The 15,153-nt window shown below is 44.3% G+C and overlaps 1 protein-coding gene across 1 annotated transcript in view; it reads left to right on the plus strand.

Moving 5' to 3' along the window:
- DNAH8 (dynein axonemal heavy chain 8) overlaps window positions 1–15,153 on the plus strand; it is a 188,528-nt gene that overhangs the window by 8,667 nt on the left and 164,708 nt on the right. The window contains exons 7-14 of the mRNA XM_066623193.1: window positions 279–380; window positions 1,562–1,708; window positions 2,399–2,596; window positions 9,828–9,904; window positions 10,306–10,405; window positions 11,608–11,727; window positions 12,621–12,756; window positions 12,891–13,078. Of these exons, the coding sequence (XP_066479290.1) occupies window positions 279–380; window positions 1,562–1,708; window positions 2,399–2,596; window positions 9,828–9,904; window positions 10,306–10,405; window positions 11,608–11,727; window positions 12,621–12,756; window positions 12,891–13,078 (1,068 nt within the window). The remainder of the gene's footprint in view (window positions 1–278; window positions 381–1,561; window positions 1,709–2,398; window positions 2,597–9,827; window positions 9,905–10,305; window positions 10,406–11,607; window positions 11,728–12,620; window positions 12,757–12,890; window positions 13,079–15,153) is intronic.

A 15,153-nucleotide genomic window follows, 5' to 3' on the forward strand; every position in this document is an offset into this window, starting at 1 on the left:
CGGTGCAACTGCAATGCAGCCCTCAGATAAGGGAATAAATGTTCCCGTACCTTGAGGAGGCCTTTGTGAGCAGCCTCCCCACCACAGGATGCAGTGCACGCCCCATTGGCATGGCTGCACCGGCACTGGAAAATTGGATAGGATTGGGCCCTGAGTTAGATGGTTGGATAAGCTTTATGTAACAGTCAACATGATTTTAGTACACCAAACAAATGTCATGTGGATATTTCCCCATTCTATTTTGACATGTAATGTTTTTCTTTGTCTTTTCATGTTAGGTTACAAATCAAATGGTAACAGCCTGTAAAGCATACATTACTGATGGAGGTTATAGTCGTGTCTGGGAACAGGATACTCCAACAGTAATTAAGAAAATTCAGGTTTGTGTGGTGCACAATGGTATAATTTAAGTGGCATTTCATCTCCTAATACGGAGGTTTTCTTGAAATAACTTGCATATATATTATCATGGATTTAATAGAGCTATGAAAGAAGACAGATTTTTCATGCTAAATAAGTTATTCTTGTGAATGTTCATTAGCAAAATACGTGCAATGCCATCATTTACATGCTGCTTTGCATACTTGAAAAATCCTTGTTCTTCTTAGTAGCGTTTGCAACCTAATTAGACCTCCAGGGATTTGCACCAGCACAGCGCTCAGTGGCTCAGTCAGTATACTAGGAAATTAGGAGAAATTAATTTTGAATTGTTACAAAATAGCAAGCAGCTTTGTCAGCCATTCCCCTTAATTAGCAAGAAGCGTTTGGCAAATGTGGATGGGAGCTGAAGGAGTTTTCTTCACACCATCTACAAACACATCTCAGAACTATCACTGCCTGCTCATATGAACAAAAAAAATGCAGCTTTCTTCATATTTCAGTAGATGATGACTCCCAAACTCAGTGCTGGATATAAAAATGACAAGATATATTCTGATTGGAGAAATTACCAACACAGAAAAGGCAACTGTAAATGATGCCATTAATGGCAACATTTGAATAGATTTGTTGAATGTATATCTTTCCTTGTCAGAAGGCTCAAAGTAAAGCCTATAGCTGTAAATGACCTCTGCAAAATAACTGTTTCAGAGCCTAATCCTGAGCTCTTTAGCACCGGTGATGTGAGCGTATTGCTGGTGCTGGGTGTTGCAAACAGCATGCCTGTGACACCCTGTGCTGCCTGGACACCACCTGGAGCTAGATAAGAGCTCTGTCAGGCAGGGGTGGAGGGGAGGCATTCCAGAGTGAGGGAAGGGCGGGTGGGGGAATAGCAGGGGATTGAGGGGGTGGGACTGATGGAGTTCTGCTCCACCAGATCCTGAATTCTGTGTTGGGCAAGAAGGCCCAACTCTCAAGTCTGTGCGGGCAAAATGGCTGATGCAGACTTGAGAAGCCCCATTGTAGAGCTTGGGGCTTCCCCCAAGGAGACCTCCGACAGTGGCTTCAGGGCCACAGGATGCAGCAGTAGCCGCTTTGGCGTCACTGCACACTGCCTTTAGGATTGGACTACTGTTCTTTCAAGCTGGTACTAAGTGCTATTTGTTTGTTCTTAACATTTTAGGACTGTATTTTTCTCTTTAAAGAATATCAGAAGAGTTTTCATAAAACAAGAAAACAAATTTTAGAGACTTTAGGAGAGAAGACATTTGAAGTGTCTGAGATGTACATTTTTGGCAAATTTGAAGCTTTTTGTAAAAGGCTAGAAAAAGTAAGTGTTCCTCAATAGACAGGTAAGAATAAAACATGACACATGTCTTACTTTGAATTTCAGCCTGTTTAGTAAAAAGTTATGCTGAGGGCCCATTTCTTAGTGGGCTTTGCTCTGCCAGAACTAGCGTTCCGGGAGCTCAATATCCTTTATGGCTGTCGCAAAATGCAGCATACCATTCAGCATGGCCAGGCCACCACCATTAGCACACCACCACAAGTGGTGTGTGGCCAGGGCTGAGTGCCAGCAGCCTGGAAGAGCGCCTCAGTGCTAGTAAGTCAGCCTGAGGGATGGGAGGGAGAACAGGACAAGGTGGTGAAGGAATAGGGAGAGACCAGGACAGGTAGGAGGGTGGATTGAGGCCAGAAAGGGGGCAGTATTGGTGGCAGAAGCACCACCAATTTCCTATAAAAGCCCATGTTTCTTTTTTGGGTAGTTAGGATGTACCTGCTACTATCAACTCGTATTATGTGGAGTTAAAACTCTGTTGGTTATTTGAACTAAATTTCTCTTATCCTTCGCCATTGCTTTTGGATCTTGTTCTCATTATGGTAAACTGTTATGTGGGAGACAGGCTGTTTAAATTGGCAGCCAATCCCAATTTCAGAGATTCTCTGTAGAAACACTAACAATTTACTCACAGGAGGTCAGTAATCTTCAGAGTGAAAACATTTTTTTCTCCAATTTCAGATTACAGAGATGATAACCATAGTTCAAACCTTTTCTGCACTGAATATGTCTACCATTGAAGGGATCGATATTATGGCAATTAAGTTCAAAAACATCTACCAAAGTGTTCAAAAGAAAAAATACGACATTCTTGATCCACGGAAAACCGAATTTGATGTAGATTTTGCAGATTTCATGACAAAAATTGAAAATTTAGAAGTAAGTAATATAACTAGTTCTAAGTTGTAGTCCTGTTTTGGAAATCATCATCATAATATTTAGCATTTGTATAGTGCTTTTGAGTGTTCAAAATGCTTCACATGTACTGTTGGCATCCTTCAGTCTCGGAAGACTATGGTATCGCGCTCTGAAAGGTGGTTCTGGAACAGAGTGTCCTCTCCAGTGTGCGAAGCCTGGGTAAAGTAGATATGGATATGGAGGATAGACTGTTTCCCATGCAGCAAATCCCCCCTCTCCATGTCGCTGAAATGGTTCAATGGAAAGGGAGAGGCCAGTACGCTTGGTTCCAGCGGCGTCGCAGGAGTTGCCAGAATGTGACTGTGTTCAGCCATGAACTGCCTCAAGGACTCCGGCTCCTGATTTTGCCTCAAGGTTGACTCCTGAAGCCTTTTCCTTAACTGGATGTAGCCAAAAGGCAGTGGAGGTTTGGGATCAGAGTTTTCCTTCTTTCAGATGAGCTGCCTTCCCAGGCTAACGAATCCCATCTACCCGGTGGCTGTTTAGTCGCCTCTTATGACAAGTACAGCCAAACTGAGGGCCTATTCTTATCCGTAGTCCCCAGGGGATGTACTGTACCCCCAGGACCCATGTACTATGGTCCTGTTATTCTTACATCTGTCTTGTAAGTATTATTGTACTCATACTTCAGCTGAGGAGAAGCGACTGAGGAGGTTGAGGAGAAGTGGCTTCTGTAAGGCCATCCAGGGAGTTCATGGCAGAGGCAATATTTGAACTAGGAACATTTGGATTTTCACAGTCTTATAGAGTTGATCTGCTGAAGGAATTACAGCAGTCATAAACCCCACTCCAGCAGCGTGTGAAGTTGTGTGCTGCAGGAGCGCTAGTGGGGAGGCCTCAGAGGCTGACCGTTCATGATGGCCTTAAAGCGCTCCTCACCATCAGAACTCTAGTTCTAGTAATAGGGAGGCGGTTAGGATTAGGCTGTTTGTCTCAGATGTCACATTCCACAGAACATGCATCCTCCAAGCTCATTTCCCTCCTTCCGGCATCTCTTCAACCAGCTCCCATCTCTGACACTCTGAAAGCTTATGTCTACGTGCTGCTTTCTGCTACCAGGGTTCCATGTCAGCAAGAGGACAGTGCACTTGCTTAGCCCTTCACCTTAGCTGGTTTTGATACTTTAGGAAGGAAGTACATAAAAAAGCAAAATTTTCCTGCATATCTAGGAGAGACCATCCTTGCCTCTTCTCCTTCCCCTTCCTGTCTTGCTGCCCTGTGTGTCTGTAACCACCCATTCCCTGGTGGAGGTGGGGGCATTCCTCACCAATGGGATTGTCCCTTGCTGCTGCTGGAGGCAGGGCCGACGAAAAGGCGGGTGGAGTTCCACAAGCACAGGGATCCAGTCCCCAGACCATCCCTGCCTTGTTGGAGTTCGGTTGTCTCCTTTAGAGCTCCTCCTCCTCCTCGATTTCAAAGTGAAAGGAAAATGGATCTCTTCAGCCTGTCTCAACTCCCCTCCTCAGTGAGGTCCGGTCTGTTGAGTTTTCGGAGGGCAAGTAGCATTTTTGTCTGACAGATGCGGCTGAGGCCCGACTCTCTCCACTGCAGAAACATCAACTGCCACTTTTTTCACCCTTTGGGAAGGTGGCACTTGCGCTGGCTTCTCCCACTGTGAGGGAAATGGCTGCTTGGGCTGGCAGTGCCTGGTCTGCGCCTCTCTGAGGTGGCGGCAGGTTTGGGGGTCAGTGGCAGACCCCTGGATCGACCCGGCACTATTGCAGTGTTTGGGGGCGATCAGGCAGGACTCTCCATGAGCGCCCAGAGCCTGCCCAATGCTCACAAGCATCAGGTCTGCTTATTACCTCAGTGGGCGCCATTTTTTACCTCAGCAGTTGTGGCTGACAGTGCCTGGTCCGCGCCTCTCTGAGGTGGCGGCAGGTTGAGGAACAGAGGCAGACCCCCTCCATCAAGGCACTATTGCAGTGTCAGGAGCAATCGGGCAGGACTCTCCATCAGTGTGCCCAGAGCCTGCCCAATACTCACAAGCATTGGCTCTGTTTTTTACCTCAGCTGTTTGGGCTCACAGTGCCTGGTCTGCACCTCTCTGAGGTGGCAGCAGGTTTGAGGAACAGAGGCAGACCCCTCAGTCAAGGCACTATTGCAGTGTCAGGGGCAAACAGGCAGGACTCTCCATCAGTGTGCCCAGAGCCTACCCAACGCTCACAAGCACCAGCTCTGTTTTTTACCTCAGCGGGTGTCATTTTGTATCTCAGCAGGCAACATTTTCCTCACATGCAGTGGGTAACCCAGTAAGGGGTTTGTTTTCCCACTCTTTTTGCCCAGCCTCTGTTTTTCCCTCATAAACAGTCCAGTGGACAGCCAGATGGTTATTCTTCGGCTGTTCACTGTGGTAATATATATTTGTATATATAGCCTAGAGGTGCTAATAAGCTTAAGGTGTCAAGCAGTGGTGCTGCTGTCACCCCTGTTCCTCCTGTCCTGGGTGCTGTGGCTCAAGGGCTTGATTGATCACAAGCTAGCCTCGCAGGGTCTGCTTACTCTCCCTAAACAACTGAAAGACCAAGGCTGGAAATGGGAAAGCAGCCTCAGGCATGGAGGAGCCCCGTCCCTTCCAGCTCTCCCTCACAATGTTCAGGCCAATCTGACTCCTCAGATTCAGAGTTGCCCATTCCTCAGTAAAGGACCAAAAAAATTAAAAAAAATGATGAGGATGTGGAGAGTGTGGAAGCTCACTTCAATGGGAAAAAACCTCTTTTCAGAGGGAGTTTTTTCCAGGATATTTGATAAGGTTATTAAGCCATTGAACCTTAAAGCCTCAGAATGAGAGCCAGTGCTGCAACTCTGACTTCTTTCTCCAGAAAGTCTCTTTCCTCAGGGTCCACTGAGGCCAGCAGAGATGACTTTTTCCAGAACCCATCCTAAAATGATGTAGATGGAGTGGTCCTCCACTGCACGGCTAGTGAGACACCAAACTCATGAGTAAGTTTTACTCTCTTCCTAAGGGAATCTTAGATAAACTCAAGGTACCATCAGTGAATGGATGCACCTGTTGCAGCACTGTCTTCTCAGGCTGTGTTCCCTTCAAATGGGGAACATGGCCTTGTGTCCCATGCAACAAATGCATTCAGGCGTAGCTGAAGAGAGCTTTCTAGACTATTTCGTTTACTCTCAGAGCCTCAACAGCCAATTTGTTTTTTCTCCAGAGTCACCTATTTCTGGGAGGAACAACAACATCTTCTCCAAACCAATCCAGGCACTTTGGAAAAGGCATCCTTGCCAGCTGCTTTCTCAGCTGACTATTTGTTCTAGAGCTACCACCTTCAGTGTGGTGGCCATAAGAAATTTGTGGCTGTGCAATCTCAAAATAGATTACTGGGGACTCTTTTCTCCAGATCTAAGTTGAAACAAGGACAAAAACAGAGCACTTCCCACAGCTTCCAAGACAGGGAAGACTAAAGCCAACCAGAGCTTTCGCCCCTTTCATCTTGAAAGAAGGAACAGAGAGCTGTCCAAATTCAACCCCAAGTGGCACAAATCTGGGAACTTCCAAAGAAAGTTCCAGCATTCCCATTCTTCCAAGGCAGGGAATGAAGCTAGAGACAGGTTGGTATGATGCCACGCATAGGGGTTTCTCACCCAAGGTGCAGGCTAGGCTTCAGGTTTATGTGCGAACTTGGTACAACACAATATTGGACGCATGGTTCCTGGAGACATGTCTCCAAAGACTATTCCTTGGAATTTGTAAGGAAACCAAGGGACAGGTTCTGGTAGATCTCAAAATTGATGCAAATAAACATGCAGCTATCCTAGCAGCCATCTACCATCTACCTCATATTGGGGTGATAGAGGCAGTTCCCTCTGCTGAGAGAGGTACCAGGGTTTACTTGGTGCTCTTTCCAATACTGAAGCAGAATGGAGAGATGCATGGAATCCTAGATCTAAGGTGGTTGAACTCTTTTTTGTAAAATCACAGAAGGTATCTGAGGTCTCCTACAAATCCTCGCACTTTCAGTACCATGCCTTTCCCTTTGGGTTAATGACCTCCCAAAGGGGGTTCACAAAAGCGTTAGTGGTACTATTGGCGCATCTCAGGCAGAGGGGACTGTTTCTTTTCCTTCACCTGAATGACTTTTAAATAAAGGTGTTGTCCAGGGAGCGAGCAGAGCTCAACACGCACCAGATGGTGCTCTGCCTGCACACTCATGGGTTTGTGATAATCCAGTCAAACAGTTCACTGATTCCCATCCAGAAACTGGAACACCTGGGAGTATTTTTCAATATCCACATTTTCCATGCCTTTTTGCTAACAGAGAGATGACATAGGATCACAGACTCAATCCTCCAGATTCTCAATGAAGTAGGCAGATATCATGACACTGGTCCACCTACTATGAATGTTGGTTCTGTCACCAGCTGGTCAACTAGATCCAGTTCCAAACCAGACCTCTTCAGGCGTGTCTCTGGTCCCACTCAAGAAGATAGAGAGGAGATGTCACTTCCACACTCTGATTCCACCACCCCTGAAGAAGGATTTGCAGTGGTGGGTGTACAATGGACAGCTATCCAAGGGGTGAGTCTTCAGGACTGGCAATAAGTAATCCTGACCACAGATGCCAGCATATTTGGTTGGAAGGCCCAACTAAATGGCAGAGTGATTCAGGATCATTATTCCTCTCAGGAGATGTCTCAAAGCCTGAAGCTGAGATCTATCTGTCTTGCTCTGTTTTCAGCTCAAACCTCATTTCTGCCATTTTCATGTTCTAGTAAGAACAGACAGTGTCCACAAAACAAACAAACAAACAAACAAACAAACAAACAAACAAACAAACAAACAAACAAACAAACAAACACAGTTATCTCTCACAACATAACACCTAGCAGGAGAGAAGAACATAGAGGCAGACTGCCTATGCAGATGGAGCCTCTCGGAAACAGAGTGCAGGTTGCATCCAGAAACTGAGGACCAGATTCGGACACCCATACTAGATAGTTTGCTACTTGTAATAGTTTACTACTGTGGAGAACTCGCAACTTAACTAATTCTACTCCAGGGTAAGAGACAAGGGAGTGGAAGTGGTGGATGCACTATCGAAGCCCTTGACCTTGGGCTCCTAAGTTGTTCTGGTGGCACAAAAGTGGCCAGGTTGGTACCCAATCTTAATACAATTATTAAGACAGGAACCTTGGGAGATTCCAGTCTGACCAGATCTACTTACAAGGCCCTTTACAATACCCACAACCACACAGATTCCAATTGACAGTGTGGAGGTTGAAAAGTTGGAATTGCCCCAATTGGGCTTTTCTGATAGGGTTATAAAGCCCAGCCTATCCTCTAAGTGCTTGAAATGTGTATAGGACCACCTGGAAAACCTTTAAGGACTGGTGCAAGGATAAGGTTTTCTCTCCCACCTCACCTGATGTGTTTGTTATCTTGAAGTTTCCCCAGGATGGCTTAGTCAAGGAGCTTAGAACTAGTTCGCTACATCATCAAGTAGCGGCTCTCCAAGGCATCCAAGGGGGTGCGTCTATCTGCCTATCTTCAGACATTTTCTCAGAGGGGTAGTGTTACTGAACATTCCTCCTGTTCATAGGCTTCCAAATTGGGATCTGAACAGGGTCCTAACGTCTTTAATATATTATATTATATTAACAGTATTTATATACCGCTTTTCAACTAAAAGTTCACAAAGCGGTTCACAGACAAAAATCAAATAACTGAATGGCTCCCTGTCCCAAAAGGGCTCACAATCTAAAAAGATGCAAAAAGAACACCAGCAGACAGCCACTAGAACAGACAGTGCTGGGGTGAGGTGGGCCAGTTACTCTCCCCCTGCTAAAAAAAGGAGCACCCACTTGAAAAAGTGCCTCTTACCCAATTAGCAGGGGTTGAGTCCTTCCTTCGAGCCTGTGGCCATAGTCCCATGAAGTCCTGTCATATAAAACTGCCTTTCTAGTAGCTATAACATCGGAAAGAAGGGTATCTGAATGGGGGGCCTTATCCATCCTGACTTATGTGTATTCCACACACTGTGGTTCTTAGGATTGACTCATTTTTCTTATCCAAAGTTAATTCAATTTTTCATTGACAGCAAGAACTAGTTTTTACCATCATTTTGTCCTAATCCTAAACATACAAGGGAAAAGTCTTGGCACACACTACATGTCAGAAGAGTCCTAAGCTTCCATACAGAACACACTCACCCATTCAGGAAGATGGATGCTCTATCTGTAACTTATCATGGGCGAGAAGGTGTCCCTATAGCTAAATGGCTTAGAGTTCGCATCCTGATGGTGTACAAGTCAGCTGGTTTACAACCTCCAAGTGGTTTAAAGGCTTGTTTCCATTAGATGGCAGCTGCTTAGGCAGTAGTTGAAAGCGTGGCATCAGTCTAGGATATACGCAGGGCTGCCACGTGGTCATTACCTCACACTATCTTTAAGCACTACAAGGTAAATCTATCGGCAGAGGCTTCCTTCAGGAAGAAAGTTCTCCAGAGGGTACTGAAGGTGTGAGAGTGAGTGATCTAACTGCCCCCCCCCCCGAGGGATACTGCTCTGGTAGATCCCATTGGTGAGGAATGCCCCCGCTCCCACCAGGAAAAACAGGAATTTGCCTTACCTGGGTAACCCTTGTTCCTGGTGGAGGCAGGGGGCATTCCACCCACCACACTTCAGGGGATCACTCCCTCTACTGCATAAACATAGATGTAAGGTGGTATTTAAGGTTTTCCTATGACCTATTTCCCTTGTTCAAACCCTCCTGTTTCTGGGGTATTAAACCAATTTATGTGCAAAGCAGTTTTCCAAACAGAGTACAATTGTGATGCAAGTTTGCAAGTTTGTCACAGTAGTGTGTATGGTTGGTTGGCAACCTTCAGTCTCGAAAGACTATGGTATAAGCCTACAGCACCCGGTATTCCCAGGCGGTCACAGCAAGTAGTGTCTGGGGACTGGATCCCTGTGCTTGTGGAGCTCCACCTGCCTTTTCGTTGGCCCTGCCTCCAACAGCAGTGAGGGACAATCCCATTAGTGAGGAATGCCCCCTGCCTCCACCAGGAGCAAGACTTACCCAGGTAAGGCAAATTCCTGTTTTTAATAACACAGAGACTGAGGAAGTCATAATTTGATCATGCTTTTGCCACATTTAAAGAAAAACTAGGATAAATAAACCCACAGTTAATTATTTAAAATTTAGTTACTGCTATGAAATGTTTATTTTTTGCTTTAGGTCCAGATACAGACATTTATGAGTACTTGTTTTGGAAGAATCTTGTCTTCACAACATGCTGTCCAGCTGCTTCAAAGGTATAGCAACCAATTTGCTGCTGCAGAACATGCCCCTTCCTGTACCCAATTCACCCACCTTGACTCCTCTCTTCCCCACCCCTTCCACCTTGCCCTACTCCTTCCATCTGTCCTGCTGACTTACCTGTTCTGGCGAGAAGCATGATGGTGTGGGTGAGAAGGCACAGGCCATCCCAGTAGTGCTCTTGGCAGCATGCCAAGTAGCGTGGTGTTGGAGTTCCTTTTATGACTTGTGCTGACTGCTTTACAGTGCTAGCCAAGTAGAAGAACTGACAGCTGGTAATTATAGGATTGGGCTCTTACTCTTAAATCAGAAGCATTCAGTTCTGCTTTGAGGAAAAAAGCTCCAAACTTACAGGAGTACTTTCTTTTATGAAATACATGAATATGAATCTCTTTAGGTTTCAGAAGCTGAGCATGCCGTGTCTTCAACATGAAATAACACATACGATTGGACGTATTCTTCAGCATTACGTTGCAGAACTTGAAGCAACTAAAAAGGTATTCTCTGGCAGAGGAGGGGGGCATTTCTGACCCTTTGGAATGATCTTCCCACCACCAGGAGGTCAGCTGATCACATGGTCTCCTCCTCTAGCAGAGGGCTTCCTGTCCCAGTCTAGTCTCTGCTGGGAAATGGTCACCAGCTTGCTGAGCTCTGTTACTCAGTTTGTCTCCTCAGCATCTTTTCTCCTATCTGACTGCACCTTGATGGTTAGGGCTTGGGCATTTTATATGTTTCTAGTTAAACAGAGATTGCAAATTTCAGTAGGTTTGCATGTTAGACTAATCAGCTGAAGCTTTACTTGGCAAATTAGTCGGAGCTATTTATAATCAATAAGGGCAAATTTTATTATCCTGGGATTGTGTGTATTTGTTTTAAGGAAATTTAGGTTCTTTTGTGTTGAATTCATGTCTTTATGGCATAGAAGTGGAAGGTGCATTCAAATATAAACAGTAAAATGATGAAGAGCATATTAAAGATGGCTTTTCCTTCTAACAATGAGAGGTAGTTTTGTTAATAATCTCTTCCTCACCATACACATCTTTTGATGTCTTGAAAAGGCATCTATATTAAGATTTTGGTAATATACACTTATTTATGTGTAATTTATTTGTTGAAAAATTGATTCAAAGGCAGATGGTTAATTGGCTAAAAATGTTTCAGTTGCCTGACAGCCCTACTAAGAAGCTATCTGAAATTGCAAATTTAACAAAAGAAGCTGTTTATAATTACAGTATTTTGTGGTGTGTGTGTGTGTGTGTGTGTGTGTGTGTGTGTGTTTTTCTTGCAGTTTGTCATGTTATCTTCTTTGGGAACGTTGGGCATTAACAAATTACCCAGTGGAGAAGCAGCAGACCTGTGCCAGAGGAGAATGGATGAAATCATATGCATTTTTTAAAAACTATCTCTAATTTAGAAACAGAGCGATACAGATGTATGGCATCAGTAATTCATGTTGTGCAAAGTGATTAGCATGCTAATTAGCTCCAATGAAATGATTCATTTGTGTTTCCTTTCACCCCTTCATTCCATTATGGAAAATAGTGTACCTAATAGGCCTGCATCAAATAACATTATTCCCAGATCTGTGGTTTAATCATGTGAAATCTGTGTGCCATTCAAACCGCTTTTGGAGATATGCTGTTTGGCTGAAGTTTTTTAACATAAGGCATAGCTTAGACATGTTCTTTCTTTCTTGTAGCTTTATCAGGCTCAAAAAGACGATCCCCCTCTGGCACGCAACATGCCCCCCATATCAGGGAAGATATTGTGGGTGAGGCAACTCTTCAGGCGCATAAGTGAGCCTATCAACTATTTTTATGTAAGTTTGCCATCCTCCACCTGAAATTTACAGATCATTTATATCATCCTGCTTTTTTGAAACCTGTGATCCAGGAAGAAAGATACTGTAGGATATCATTTTTTTCCCAAATCTTTGAGAAAGATTAGTGCTGCTGAATGTAAATTTGCATGAAATGATGTAGAAGAGTCTGTAGGTGGTGCTATTTGACAGATTCTGAAAGTAATATACCAACTGGCCCCTGTCTTTACTGCAATCTTTTCCAGGGGTTTTCCTGCCTTTATAAAGGATGTTGGTATGCCTCTTACAATACCATCCATTTTGAGATAAGTGCCAGTAAAATATAACATTGGAATCAAGGAATCTATCAAAGTGCAGCATTGTGAATGTTTATTCCACATGAAGATATTTGTCATTCCAAATAGTGGATTGCTTGAATATGTGGGTTTAGTGTTTAGAGCATCGGTTCCCAAACTTTCTTGACTGGCATCTCTCTTGACCTAATGATCCATTGGCTCCCCATTAGGGCTACAATCCTATACATTGTATAGGGCAACAGATTTTTTTAATGATGATTCTGCAGCTCTCCTGGCTGGTTTCTGTTGCCCCTAAGGGAGCCACAGCTCACAGTTTGGGTTATTCGGTTTCAAGTATTTGAGGAGGAATAAGCATATCAGTAAGGAAATGTGGTTACAGCACATTCTTCTTCTTGGTCTATAAAAACTGAATTATGGCAGTATCTGTAATTACCCTGAAGAAGTGCATGTGTGTAGCATGTATGTAATCTTGTGAGGATTTTAAAAAATTCTTACTGTGTACAAGCATACTCAAATTTTATTTGAATGAAAAATGGAAGTATTTTCCTCAGTCACCTTCTAAATATGTATATCCTTAAACTACAAATATTTTAATAGAAACATTCAGATATCTTGGCAAGCACAGAAGGTAAAGCAATCGTCCGGCTATACAATAAAATATCCTATGTATTGGTGGAATTTGAGGTACTCTATCACACAGCTTGGACGAAGGAAATTTCACAGCTACAGTATGGTGAGTAGTTTGATGCACAACAACTATGACTAAGTGGTATCTTTACATTGTCATCTTGGAAAATATCATAGATGTATATAACTAGAAAAAAACTTTTGAATTTGATTATATTATGGTGTTGCATTTACTTTCAGCTTTACAAGTTACACTTTTGGTACGACATCCTGAAACTGGAAAGTTGTTGGTTAATTTTGATCCCAGAATTTTAGAAATTGTTCGAGAGACAAAATGTATGATAAAAATGGGACTTGAAGTGCCAGAACAGGCAAAGCGGATAGTTAAAATTGAAAATCAGGTTAAGACAAACAAATTATGTTTGGAGGTAGGTAAAGAATGACTGTGGTTGATCTTTAAAATCCTTTGATTGGATTTCAATGTGATATCAACATGCTTTCTATTTAAGTCATATCAATATTTTAATCTACTAGTTATGTACAGTTGTCTCAGGGCCCAATCCTATCCCCTGCAAGGCAACAGCTTGCAGCACTGCCAACAAAGCATGCACTGCATGCTGTGGATGAGGGGACAACAACATACGAGGCAGCCCAGAAGAAGAGGTAAGTAAAACACTCTCCGTAGGTCATCAGGTCTCCAGTGCGTCTTCTAGGACCTATGCCAGCTCTTTTACTGGCATAAGTCTGAGGCATAAGGCTAGGGGCAGGCCTGGGGTGAGAAGGCAGGATAGACTCCCTCCTGCTCCCAGTCCAGCCTGCTCCCTGCCCCAGTCTGCCCACAAACCTCCCCTGAACTGGGCCCCCCCCCCACTTATCTGTTGAGGTTCTGCAGGCTGCTGTTACTGGTATGCAGCCTCTGACTGTTTGTGCTGGTGGCAACAGTCTGTTGAATGGCAAGAGTTGTTGCTGTGCCACCAGCCTGGGACTTACAGTGACTAATCATGAGGACCACCACCATAAACCCAGCATAGGATTGGGCCATCAGAGTGGTTAATTTAGAGCTGTTATCCTGAATGGATAAGTTCATCATGTTCATTCATGTAATTAGAGAATTCAAAAAGGTTCAACCACGTGTGGTTGCTTTATCCTTAGTCATTGTGTATAGGGGCAACTGAATATGCAGAACACATGCTGCATCCTGCAGGGGGCAGTCCTGGAGGTCTCTTCTGGGTGAGAAAACATCTGTTCCTTTACTCAAGGATAAGCGTCTGGAGTAATGGGTAATGGGTCTACTCAGATCTGCACCAACGATTTTACTGGCAAAGATCCAAGTGAACCTGGAAAGGCAGATGGAGGCCTGTAAAGGTGATTGGACATTGGCAGCATTGCTGCTGCCAATGCTGGTCTTCCAGCCCCTGTTCTGCCCCATCTCCCCCTCCCTGCCCCATTGGTCCCCTCCTTGCCTCCTTCCCACCCACTGCACTGACTTGTGAAGCTAGGGGCCATGGAGGGTCCACTGGTGGCTTCTGGCAGCAGTCTAGCGCTCCCACCAATACATTGTGTTTGTGGCAGCTGTAAATTGCTTTACCTTGCTGGAACACTAGTTTCAGCGGCATACATGCACCTTAGGATTGGGCTGCCTGTCAAGTATGTGATAGGGATACAGGCCTACTTACCATCTCATGTGTGGCCAGGGTTGATCCATCCATGAGGCCAACTGAAGAGTGCCCACTTCTGTTCACCTGCTTGTCTCCTCTAATCTTCTCTCACTCCCTGAACTGGAAAAGGGAGAGGTGGAAAAAGTGGAAGGAAAAGAGAATGGTAGACTAGAGTGTCAAAGGAACAGAGGCTGGGACATCACCAGATAAGAGGGATAACTTTTGGCATGCTGCCTCAGGTGTCAGGAAGTTTTGGACTGGCCTGGTGTGTTACTTAGCTTGTTCTGTAATGGAATGCTAGCTGTACATGAAAAGGTAAATGGCATGTCCCAGGTGTTAAGGGAAAAAGTATAAAAGTCCCATTTGTAAACCCTTCTAATCAGTGTGCCTTGGAATGTTAGTGTACTGAATCTCAGTTTTCTTTCTATCAAAAAAGTATCTTTCAAAATTGCACTCCTCTTTTAGTGAGACCAATCTGTCTTTCATGTTACAGTCAGTAAAACATAAAAGAGCAATGCTATTCTTCACTTTTCTTTGAATATCTTATACCTTCAAATAGGTACTATACCTAGCCTATACAAGTCCAGACTATCTGCAGATTCAGGACCTATGGTTTTATTTAACTGTGGGTTCTGAATCCATAGCCTCAGCTGGACGTGGTCCCTCTGAACATGACCAGAGCCATGCTCCAATTGTGTCCAGAAGACTTCTGAGACCTGGGGAAGCCATGTTCGACCTCCCTGAACCACAGAAAGCCTTTAATGGTATCTGTAAGGCTGAAAATTGCAACCTGCTGTTTTTGGCCAAAAACCCCAACTTTCAGTTTTCGGCCAAAAACTGGAAGT

Source organism: Tiliqua scincoides, chromosome 1 (genome assembly GCF_035046505.1).
Source record: "Tiliqua scincoides isolate rTilSci1 chromosome 1, rTilSci1.hap2, whole genome shotgun sequence".
In the NCBI taxonomy this organism is placed as follows: domain Eukaryota; kingdom Metazoa; phylum Chordata; class Lepidosauria; order Squamata; family Scincidae; genus Tiliqua; species Tiliqua scincoides.